Here is a 12,657-nt window from a genome sequence, read left to right on the forward strand (position 1 = left end):
CAATAGGATCATATAGTATAAAAATTAGAAAAAAATAATTTTTCTATTGAGTATTGACACAGTTAAGATAATAAAATAAATTTTAGTTTTCCTTTCTTAATTTTAGAGATACTTGTCATACCCTAATTAGCGCATTTATAAACATTCCCAATAAGATAATATATAGTAATGATTATGTCCAATTAATATATGTAAAAAAAAAAATCTACTCTCCAATCTAATCACTATTATTGAAATGCATGTGAAGTTGTTAACCAATTTACCAATATATTGTTAGACAAATAGAAAAATCCTAAGCTGAAAGTCTAATACCACACTAATCGGGTGTGTATGTGTAAAATCATGTATTCATGACAGCCATAGTATGCATACATAATTAAAGTTACCGTGGAGTCGTCCCCTTTTTTTGAAAGGCCAGCAAAGACGTTACTACCATAAATTAGGTTTTATACGTTACAAGAAATGTTTTACATTAAAAAGAAAAAAAACGTTACCAAAAGTGTTAATATCATTAAGGGAATGTTGGCGATTTAGTATGTTTTAGAAACTTAATTAGAAAAATAATACGTGTACTATTCACAATTGGAAAGAAAGACCGTGTGAGAGAGAGCTCGACAGAGATAGCAAATTTGGTGGGTCAGGATGTTCTGGGTAACTTTTACTAATTAACCCTGCTCCAATTGTTTTGCCGAGGAAAAAGTTTTTTTTTTTATTATGAGGAGGAGAGAAAAGTAGTTTTTTTCTTCTTTTTTTTTACGCTCAGATTTTTTTTTTGTTTGTTCTTTTTCTATTTTTTTTGTATTCTCCTTCCATCTAAAAACTAAAATATTAGTCAATAATTTTTTTTTTTAAAACCAAATTCCAGATATAAAAAAAAACTATGTTTTTTTCTCCATTATTTGATATGCATTTTCTCTATTATTTGAAATACTAATAAACCTTAATGTTAAATACATTCCAGCAATATTTGTGGATGGTTCACACTTTCCAGCAATATTTGTGTACGGTTTAACCCATCCAGTATATTAGATAGATTCAACCGTCCAATAATATTTGTGTACGGTTTAAATATCCAACATGTTGGATAGATTCACAAGTTTCAGCAATATTTGTGTACGGTTTAAACCATCCAACATATTGAATAGATTCACACCTTCCAACAATATTTGTGTACGGTTTAAACCATCCAGTATGTTGACTAGATTCACACCTTCTAGCAATATTTGTGTACGGTTTAAACCATCCAGCATATTGAATAGATTCACACCTTCCAACAATATTTGTGTACGGTTTAAACCATCCAATATATTAGATAGATTCACACTTTCCAGCAATATTTGTGTACGGTTTAACCCATCCAGTATATTAGATAGATTCAACCGTCCAACAATATTTGTGTACGGTTTAAATATCCAGCAAGTTGGATAGATTCACAAGTTTCAGCAATATTTGTGTACGGTTTAAACCATCCAGTATGTTGAATAGATTCACACATTCCAGCAATATTTGTGTACGGTTTAAACCATCCAGTATGTTGAATAGATTCACACCTTCCAGCAATATTTGTGTACGGTTTAAACCATCCAGCATGTTGAATAGATTCACACATTCCAACAATATTTGTGTACGGTTTAAACCATCCAACATATTAGATAGATTCACACTTTCCAGCAATATTTGTGTACGGTTTAACCCATCCAGTATATTAGATAGATTCAATCGTCCAACAATATTTGTGTACGGTTTAAATATCCAGCATGTTGGATAGATTCACAAGTTTCAGCAATATTTGTGTACGGTTTAAACCATCCAGTATGTTGAATAGATTCACACATTCCAGCAATATTTGAAACGAAAAATATATTAATAAATATTTGAATAATTAGGTTATATTATTTTCAATGTAAATAGGTTTTATAATATTAAAATTACTACCAATCAATGAAAGTTATAGTAGCCAGTGGTTAAAGCTAAACGACTTAGTATATTAATCTGGGTTTGAATTATGCTAGATTCATATTAAATTTTTTGTTTAAATTAAAGGGATAAAATTGTAATTACAGGCTTCTTCTTCTCCAACAAAACCCTAATGTCGTCGCCGATTCCTGTATTTTTTTTTTAAACAGTTTTTCCTTTAAACTTAACCAAAATTTATAGATCTATCATTAACTTAGAAATTTAACCAAAATTCGATGTTTAACGTGGTTTGTCTTTAGATATCATTCATTTTTAAGGAGGAATGAAAGAAAAAAGATTGAATTATTTAAGAAAAAATTAGGAGATGAAGTTAGTTTGGTGGGGAAGGTGATGGACTAAGAGATAGAAGAAGAACAGAGTTTGCTATTTGGGATTTAAATGAGGAATCTTTAATCTTTCTCAATTGAACTTTTGTGATCCACCATTTGGGCAATTGTGTAATTATGAACGAATCAGAGAAATCATGACCTTTGGCTTGTGTCTCGTAGAAGACAATGGAAAAAAGGGTAATGGAAAGAAAATTTATTATTTTATGGAAATTATTAATAAAATACTCAATGGCATTAAATCGTAAATAAGCTATATTGGTGAGGGGTTGTAAGTCAAAGAAATAGTAGAGCACAGTGATTTATGTGGGTTTTCCTAATTATAAATAGTAAATGTACTACTTTTCAAATTATGTTTCGAAAACGTACTAAAATGCATAATATCCCTATCATTAAACAAGAATACATCAATTAAGATATGAATGAGCTTCGTAATTAGTGTCACAACATTTAACAAAGACTTTTTGTTTTCCAAGTCAATTAATTCAATAATTGAATTTGTCTGAATTCTTTTGACTATTTCAAATATGTCTTCCCAAAATCACTATAAAGAGAGAAGAGAAGCACCCTCTTAGTTTGTATAGCACTACTACAAAGCACTACAAACAAAGAAACACAGAAAAATCATTTTATCAAAAGACTTTGAGACCACGATGAATTCTAATGAGATTTCCTCCTCCGTGGTAAAAGCTTCGTACTGGTTCCCAGATGGAGAGAACCAGGAACAGGATCCCAGAACTTCGGCCCAAACTATTCCCTCAGATCTCTTCACTCACCTTTTCTGCGCCTTCGCCGATCTCGACGCTACCACCCACGAAGTTTTTGTCTCCGGAGCGCATGAGTTCATATTTTCCACCTTCACTGAAACCGTCAAGAATCGAAATAAATACGTGCAGACCCTCTTGTCGATCGGCGGAATAAGTGCAAACAATTCTGCGTTTGCGTCCATGGCAAGTAAACAAGAGTCTCGGAAATTGTTCATTGATTCTTGGATTTCGATCGCTAGAGCAAAGGGATTCCATGGTCTCGATCTAGCCTGGGAGTACCCAAGCAATAAGCATGAGATGAAAGACTTTGGGCACCTAGTTAGAGATTTGCGATCAGCGGTTGATGCCGAGAGCATACTCACCTGCAAACCGACTTTGCTGTTGACGGCTGCCGTTTACTACTCATCGGTTTACAAGAAGTATACATACCCAGTTAAAGTGATGGAAAAAAGCTTGGATTGGGTTAATATCATAGCCTATGATTTTTACGAGCCGCTGTCGTACTCCCTATTTACCGCTCCAACCGCCGGTCTCCACGTTTCTTCTAACAACGAAGGTATAATGAAGCGTTGTATATATTTCCCAACCATTCAAATAATTAGTTTTCTATTTTTTTTTTTTTTTTGGCATAACTGGAATAGAATTTGGTAATTTGGTTGATAGGTCCTACTCCAAGCGGCGATTCTGGTTTGAAACAGTGGATTAAGGATGGACTTTCGGAGAACAAAGCAGTCTTGGGATTCACATACGTTGGATGGGGTTGGACTCTCGAAAACGAAAATGATACCGGTTATCATGCGCCCGCCGCCGGAGTAGCCAAACATGAGGGCGTATCTGAGGACGGTTCTATAAACTATGCTCAGATAATTAAGTTTATAGGGGATGAGGAAGCAACATACGCTTATGACTCCAAGGTTGTCGGACATTATTGCTTCGCCGAAAAGACTTGGATTGGGTACGAAGATAAGCAGAGCGTGGTGACGAAAGTGAAATACGCTGAGCAGAATGGTCTGCTTGGTTACTTTGCCTGGAACGTTGGAGCTGACGATAACAGTCTTCTATCCACCGCAGGTTCGTCTCCCTCTAGTTAATTTCTTATCGGATAAATTAACCAGTACCGACTCTCTTATATATGTATTTTAAAATATTTCAGCATCCAAAGCATGGGGTATTATCGGAGGAGTTTCCACAACGAAATGTGAATAAAGAAAGAAATAAATAATAAGAGGTGAAACTCGCCGCGTTAGTATTCCACTCTTGTTACTCGTTTTTTTTTGGTTTGTTCTCAATATTTTCTATTCTGGTTCAAATTTCTGAATCTCTTCATGAACTTTATCTCCCTTAAAAGTATTGTCGGAACACAATCTGAGCTACATAGGACGACGGTGGTGTTTGGTGACTACCCTTCCACTTTTCCCTCTGATTGTTTTATATTTGCCGCAACCGCCTATCTTTTCCAGATCCGGATTTGCTCAGACCCCTTTAGAAGAATCTTCACACTAGGTCTAGGTATGTTGCATCTTTAGATGCTCTTATCTTTGAGTTTTAAGCTCCAAAATTGTAGTACTACCAAGCTTTGTAACATATTTGATATGAATGAGAAACAACTTTTTGTTACACGATTTGGGGACACCGAGGCTTCAGCAAAAAAAAAAAGGATAATCTGCAAAGCATATATGGGAGAGTTTTGATCCTCCACGAGATAGACTAATGGGTTTCCACTTTCTTATCCTAAATGGTTTATCAATCTGATGACACAAACTTTCCATATAAAGCAAAAATAGGTAAAGAGGCAATGGATCCTCCTGTCAGCGATTTCTTAATGGTTTAAAAGATTTAGTCCTCTCTCCATTCCACAAAACTGTCATTGAAGAACTTGTGATACATTGCATAATCCACCTTATCCACGTGTCTGGAAGCTTGACTGCTTGAAGAATATCTTCAACGAAGTCCCATCTTATACAACTATATGCTTTTTCCATAAAGTTTCAAAAACATCCACCCTTTTCTGCCATTTTTTTGCGTCTCATTCAATGAACCATTTCTTACACCACCACAATATTGTCAACACTCAATCATTATGGAATGAAGCTAGATTATATCGGTCCAATTAGCTTAGGCATCACCTTCTTCAACCTCATAACCATAGTTTCCGTATTATTTGTTTTGAACAAAGACTTACAAAGACTTATCAGCCTGAACTACAACAAAAAATTTCTTCTAAATACTCCAAAAAAAAAAAAGATTGAGCAAAGTACTCTCAATATTTGTCTACTTAAGAAAAAGTCAATAAAAAAAATAAAAAGTCCAATTATTAGTTTACTAAAATATCTTCAGTACAATAAAATAAGAGAGCAGTTTTGCAGCTGTTTAGACAACGATAAACAATTCAAGATGAGTTGAGGCAAATTAGATTTTTATGCTAAAAGGAAGCTACCGTCAAACTGTTAAATATAATAACAATTCTTACGAAATTGTTACTTGATGTATTCTGTATCATTTACGAAACTGTGCAAGACTTATAAATAATTATGTCGAATTTTTGTTTTTCTCGTTTTTATTAATAATTAGGTTCGGACATGCACGTACGTGCGAGATTGATTTCAAAAACTAAGTTTGTTATCATATTTATAATATATTACATATATGTGAGGTTATGTTTATCTTTTAGGAATGTTAACATTCATAGTGCAAACTCATACCAGTTTAGTATTCAATTTTTTTTTAATTCAGTTTGGAGAAAAAATGATCAAATTTGTTTTTTTATACGTAAAGACAACTATATTAAAAAGTAGCAAGAGAATGGTGATGTCTATTTGGGACAGAAAATAGTAAGAGAAAAGTGATATGTCCTGTCCTAAATATAATTTTCCATCTCATAAACGTTGTTTTAATAATAATTTATACATTTCATATTGTGTACTTTGGTCCAACATAGAAAGAAATAGGTAAGTGTTTCATATCTTTTTGTATGTGCGGGTTTTATTTTTAGATATTTTTATTTGGTATAACATATATAACAAAAATTTATATTGGTTTCAGTGCCGGCTCATCCATAAGGCGAGCAAAACAGCTGCTTTAGGCCACAAAAGGAAAAACAGTTTAGAAGACAAATATACAATTCCGTTATTATATATGCAAGCTATGTTATTGTAAATGTTATAATAATGTAATTCATTTACATATTTCTCTCCGACTCTACTACGTATGCAATGGACCAACATACAATTTTTTCCTTTTTTGCTTTCTTTCCCCCTCTTTTGGCATCAAAAAGTATATGTTTTTATGTTTTCCTTTATAAAAACTCGGTATTTGTTTTTGTCAAAGTTTTTTTTCTTCTCTTAAGTCCTTATTTTTTTTTTCTTATCATATTTTTCTTTTCCTAAATTTTGCTAACTTATTATGATAGATTATAGTTCCTTCTTCTCTTTCATACATGTAACTACCATTTTTCTCAGTTCTATGATTTTGATGTTATTTGGTTTTATGAAATAACTAAAAAAAGATATTTTTTTTAAAAAGTATATCAAATAATATTTTAATATCTATACTATACAAGATATATTTTAGTTTAATTTATTATATTAACTAAAAATTATTAAAATATCAAATTCACATGTTTTTAATTGCTTTAGGCCTCTAAATACCTAGAAACGGCCCTGATTAGTTTGCTTTCATCAAGTTTGTAAATGAAATAATAATCGTTTCACCAAAAATTTCATATCGACATGATAACAGACCTGAATCTAGTATAAACCGGGTTAATGATCAGCTATACTAATCTCGAGAACTATCAAACCAGATAAAAACAACAAAATATTAAAATTTCATGAACCGGATGGTCTAAATATTTGTATCAAGCGGGTCAAACCCGTCTTCTGTTCTTGCCACATAACTTATTACAATATTTTGATCCACAAAAAACATGTTCTGCGTAAGGCCGTAATCCACATGAGTAAATTGTATGTCCTCAACTATCGTGTTCGAATTTGCATTACCCAGAATTATCGACCGTATTTTATCTGAAATAATTTAGATATTGGTTTTTGTTTTTCGAATTAACCGTATGCGTTATTTCATGTCACAATATATGAAGTAAACAGGGAAAATTGAAACTAAATTTATCTATTTAAATAATTTTAAAGTTGAAATTAATATTTGATCCAAATTTTATTATCTCATTTTGTTACCTTTATTTAATTTCTCATTTTAATAAAACAAATAGTTTAATAATGTTTTTATTTTTTGAATTACCCGTTGTCGTAATCATTTTTTTAGACCATCTCCAATGTATATCTCTACTTTTTACTTTAAAATCGAGCATTTTTCCCTTCATTGTATCACTCTATTTTTGACTCTAAAATGAATTAGTGTAAAAAAAATATGGTTGATAATATAATTGCTCTAAATATAGAGTAATCCCATTATTTCTTCTATTTAATAGTAAGATATAGAATTTTGACTTTAAAATAGAGTGGAGTTGGAGATCTCCTTAGTATTTAATTGTAACGCTCTTAACCCGGAAACAATTGTGTGTTTGATGTCGAGCGACACCAAGGGGTGTCGGTCAACATTAGCAACGTTTCGGGTTAGACGATTTGTTTCTTTCTCCGGTTTTGTGTGGTTTAGAGATTTTGGAGAAACCCTAAATTTTTCTTATAAAAGAAAAACGCCCTCTTCGTTTTAGGGGTTCCCCTTCTCAGCCGTTTTACTGCCTAGAGAAGAGAAGAGAAGAGAAATTTGATATCTCTAGATTTTATGGAGGAGAGGAGATGGTTATGGGGATGGGAATGGAAAGGAGTTGGGTTGTTGTGGCGTGGAGGAGGAGAAGGAAGCACTGATGGTGGGTGGTGTTGCTTCTTGCTCCTATTTTGTCCCTAGTCCAAGGTAAGAAGTTGATCTAAAGTTTATCTGAGGTTTTGGGATGATTGTGGTGGATTTGTGATGGGTGAGATGAATTGGAAGGAACCCATGGGTTGTTTTCTTGGTTGTTGCCTTGTGAGGCTGTGTTATTTGTGATTATTCGTATTGGAAGCGAGCATTATGGAGATTTAGGGTTTTGCGCCCAAAAGAGGCTAAAGGAGAAGCCTAGATTGTGGTTGCAGGCATGGTGTCGAACGACACCATAGTGCAGAGCCGGCCTTGAAACCAGGCTGATGAAGCACAGGATTGTGGCCTTAAATATAAGATGCATTTTAGCGGCCGTTTTTCAAAAATGTTTCAATAGCCTAGTTGGCTTGTGTATGCGATTTCAAGTTTGAGGTTCTGTGTTCTGTCCTCCCCTCTTACAGTTTTATCACTTTACATTCCCCTTTTTCTCTATAGCTAAGTTATTAATCAGCCCATAATACATTTTGGCTTGTGGCCTATTATTACTCAGCGACGGCTCTGCCATAGTGATGTCGGTCGACACCAACACCTATAGGCGGACATCAAGAACTGGTTTGGGATGGCTAATTCGGAGCAACTCTTGGAGAATGAAACAGAGTCCGATTTGGCTAACATTTGGTGGGAGTTTAGTGGTGCTATAATCTTCATATCCAATGGTGGATTTGTGGAATGAACGGTTAGTTATTGAATTAACCGGATGTTAACATGGACGTTTTCTCGAGAAGTTTTGTGGCAAGGATTGGGTGTCCAGCGACACCAGCATGTTTTCGTGTTTTTGGATCGTAGGATAATGGTAGGAGTTAGGGTTTATCGAGGGTGGATCGATGGAGGTGATGTCGAGGGCGTCAATGTCGACCGACACTGGCAGGGTTTGATCAACACCAATGGTTAGCTCATGCGGAGCATGTTGTGTTAGCTTGGTTTCCGGCAAGAGTGTCGGGAATGCTTAAGCGTTTCTATGGAGAATTAATGGGTGAACCGTAGTTGTGGTTAATGGACTACAGAATGGCCAGTGTGGGTCAAAGCGGATCGTTGGTGAGGTGAAGTCCGTGGCTGAAGCGGAATGAAGTATTCTAATTCATCTCTCCTGTTACTTGGTCGTTTAGGGGTAGTTGGTTGTGCGACTAAGTACCAGATGAGGTGGTGTTCGCGATACGTGTTTTAAGTGAAGCTTGTTCCTGGAAATGGAAACAAGTGGTTTGTCGGGTTGGATGTTGAAGGAATTTGTTGCGGAGAGATCGGAGTCTACAAATGTAAGGTGCTTGTGGGATGAAGTACGTTTGTATGACCGTGTTTTGTGGATGCAAAGAATGGTTTAGTTGGAACTAGCCTGTATTTGTGAAGTTTTTGTAAGTAGCAATTTTTATATTGGTTGTCTCGTTGGAATTATGCAGTTTTGGTGAGATTGTTTCTTATGTGTCTTGTGCGAAGATTAGGATTTTGAATGCTGTGGTTTCAATAAAATTTCGATTGACATGGTGATAAAAAGGAATTGATGTAATTCAGATTGAGTTTATTATGAGATCGGCCTTTTTTCTCATGGGTATTGTAGAGATGGGACTTTCTTCCCGTGCTTATAGATTTAGGCATTCCTAAGATACTGAAAAGACAATATTGCCCCTCTCATCTAAGACTATTAATCGTCTCTCTTCTTCGTCGTTTGTGTTCTTTTCTCTCTAGTCAGCAAACCTAAAGACAATGTTCTGATCTCCTCCCTTCGACTACACATAAATAATCGCCCCAAACGAATTAGTTCTATACGAATGGCAATAGAGAAAAGCCTATAGAGAAGTAAGTTTCAGTTTCTAGGGTTTTAATTTTTCCTTTTTAATTGGGATTTAGAGTTTGACAGGGAAAGAGTGACAGAGAGTTCCGAACTTTCAAGTTGTATATGGTTTGCAATCTTACACTTCATGTCTCTCTAATTCAAAGGTAACAAAAGTCCAAAATCTCTTCCATTTTCCAACAACGGTTCATCCTCTTTCTCGCTTCTTTGTAACTAAGGAAGCCTTCTTGGCATCGCCTGACCTTGTAAGGTATAAGGTGTGTGGACTCTGTTCTTTGCTTGAGTTGTTCATTTTTTATTTTTGCTAGAGAAACAAATCAAATAGTTTTCTAAGTTCCGAGAGTAGTTAGTTAGGATGGTGTTATAAAAGAGAGAATTAAGGAATATAAGTAATCTGGTTTTGAAGATACGATAATTGATTTTATGTAAATACATAAACATTGTGATTCTGGATATTTTGTAACCTCAAGAATCAATTCTAAGAAATCAAAATCGTAGGGGTTTAGCCTGAAATTATGATCCCTCACTCTCTTTCTTAGCAAATCCGTTGGTCCATTTTTTGCATATTCTCTTGAAAAAAATATCATCGTTCAAGCTATATCATATTTTCCTTGTTACGATATTCTTCTTGCAAGAGTGAAATAAAGATCAAATAAGTACAATAGAACAACGATAGTTATATAAATCAGCCTCATCCTTAGAGGATCCATGGATGTTTATCTCCATTTTAAAAATCATTATTCGTGGATTTCATTATTGTTTCTAGTGGTTTTGCATATCTTTTTGATGAAGAAATAATAGTCGTTCATGCATTGGTAACCATGTTGTTAGTCATGTCCTTTACAATATGTGTGTTTCGTTTGGTGTTTCGGTTTCCTCAGTTGTACTTCCTTAGAGTTTAGTGTTATGTGGTTAACTGGCTACTTGGGTTCCCTCAGTTGTAGTTCCTTAGGGTTTAGTGTTCTGCGGTTAATTGGCTACTTGGGTTCCCTCAATAGTAGTTCCTTAAGGTTTAGCGTCCTGCCGTTAATTGGCTACTTGGGTTCCCTCAGTTGTAGTTCCTTAGGGTTTAGTGTTCTGCGGTTAACTGGCTACTTGGGTTCCCTCAGTTGTAGTTCCTTAGGGTTTAGTGTTCTGTGGTTGACTGGCTACTTGGGTTCCCTCAGTTGTAGTTCCTTAGGGTTTAGTGTTCTGCGGTTAATTGGCTTCTTGGGTTCCCTCAGTTGTAGTTTCTTAAGGTTTAGTGTCCTGCAGTTAATTGGCTACCCACCGAAATCTTCACTCACGAGGTACATATACTTTAGTCAACGACTTTCTTTCTTTCTCTATAATTCTTCCTATTTTTGAGCTTATATGAAATGTTTGTATCAGGGTTTGCTCAGTATTAAGTATCTTCCTGAACAAATCAATTACATGGATGGTGGCATCGATTAGACAGTTGTAAAGACAAAGAAGTTCTTGAAGGAGTCGACATCTTAAGGGACTGATTCATCTATGTGATTTTCAGAGTTGTTGTATTGTTGTCTTCTGAGACTAAAGATAGAGTATGTAAATTTGATTTGTTTTTTTCTAGTTTTTGTTTTGGTATATAAGCCTGACTTTGAAAACCAAACGATTTGTTAATTTACGTTTTATATATGAAGATTAAATGTATTTCTCTTCTTTATGCTGGTTGTGATGATAATAAGGCAACAGAGATTTTAACAATAGACCACTTTCGCAATTTGAAACTCTTAACATTTGCAAATAATATGAATTGATTAAAGTCCTAATATTAAAAACCAAATCACCATCAATGGCTTGATCGATAAGGGATTCACAACGTCAGAGATAATAACAGATTCACAGCGTCGGAGATGCAGATATTGGGATTGATGTGTTTTCTCTTATGCCAAAGCTAATTGGAGTGATGGAGCTTTCTTGTTTTTAGGTTTTAGTGGTGATGCATCTTCAGTTCAGATTTGAGATGTTTAGATGAAGAATTTTGTTTTAAGATCGAAGAGAGAGTTTGTTCTTCAAGTATTGATCGACATTTTGATGCTTTAAGGACTAGATCCTGGTGATTGAAAGTCTTCGACATCAGAACAAGTTGCAGCGGTGAAAGAGAAAGGTGTTGAGCTGTCTCTCTTCCTCGTTAATTAGCCAAGGGTACAATCGTCCTTTTTCTTCACTAAAAAATACCTAAAACCGATAGCACGGATAGAAATGCCTAATCTCAAAGCTTTCTTGGAATAAAGGCCTATTTGGACAATAACCCTAATTCAGATTAGTGACGTGTTAATTTTTTGTTAAACCTTTAAACTATCAAACTGGAGAAAAAACTGTCAAAAATATAAAAACTTCTCAAAATTAGTTGAGTTCGTTTTTCTTTATTCGTAGTATAGATTTATATATCATAGCATATCATCTCATAAAAAATTTACAAAATTAGTTAATTTCTTTATTCTTATTATTTGACATATGGTTAATTTATATTGGTTTACATTTCTTAAGAAAATACTCTCAGTATTTGTCTACTTAAGAAAATGTCACTAAAAAAATACAAAGCCCAATTATTAGTTTACTAAAATATCTTCAGAAAAAATAAATACGAGAGTAGTTTTGCAGATGTTTAGACAACGATAAACAATTCAAGATGACTTGAGGCAAATTAGATTTTTTTGCCCAAAGGAAGCTATACCGTCGAACTGTTAAATATAATAACAATTCTTACGAAATTGTTACATGATGTATGCTATATCATTTACGAAACTGTGCAAGACTTACGAATAATTATGTGCGAATATTTTTTCTCGCTTTTATTAATAATAAATATTTTGTAAGGTATTAATTTTCTGGAGAAAAATATATCTACTACAAATATAGTTGTTTTCTGATATCTTATAAAAATTAAAGGCATCTAAAACTGTTT

At 34.2% G+C, this 12,657-nt stretch overlaps 1 protein-coding gene and 1 long non-coding RNA gene across 2 annotated transcripts; both read left to right on the forward strand.

Moving 5' to 3' along the window:
* The first annotated feature begins 2,908 nt into the window (after positions 1-2,908).
* LOC104731579 (class V chitinase-like) lies at positions 2,909-4,554 on the forward strand. The gene is made up of 3 exons (XM_010451000.3): positions 2,909-3,626; positions 3,734-4,141; positions 4,224-4,554. Exons 1-3 carry the CDS (start codon positions 2,957-2,959, stop codon positions 4,274-4,276), a joined length of 1,131 nt encoding a protein of 376 aa, XP_010449302.1. The 5' UTR covers positions 2,909-2,956; the 3' UTR covers positions 4,277-4,554.
* A 5,107-nt stretch (positions 4,555-9,661) lies between these two features.
* LOC147930449 (uncharacterized) lies at positions 9,662-11,397 on the forward strand. The gene is made up of 2 exons (XR_015573838.1): positions 9,662-11,035; positions 11,118-11,397. It is a non-coding gene; the product is annotated as an uncharacterized LOC147930449 (long non-coding RNA).
* Positions 11,398-12,657: the final 1,260 nt, after the last annotated feature.

This window comes from Camelina sativa, chromosome 12 (genome assembly GCF_030686135.1).
Source record: "Camelina sativa cultivar CO46 ecotype springtype chromosome 12, ASM3068613v1".
NCBI classification, from domain to species: Eukaryota; Viridiplantae; Streptophyta; class Magnoliopsida; order Brassicales; family Brassicaceae; genus Camelina; species Camelina sativa.

Excerpts from the sequence above, each read along its gene's own strand:
- LOC104731579 (XM_010451000.3), top strand. The coding sequence starts at position 2,957 with ATGAATTCTAATGAGATTTCCTCCTCCGTGGTAAAAGCTTCGTACTGG. Across the intron at positions 3,627-3,733 it reads CGTTTCTTCTAACAACGAAG|GTCCTACTCCAAGCGGCGAT; the intron begins GTATAATGAAGC and ends TTTGGTTGATAG. Across the intron at positions 4,142-4,223 it reads CAGTCTTCTATCCACCGCAG|CATCCAAAGCATGGGGTATT; the intron begins GTTCGTCTCCCT and ends AAAATATTTCAG.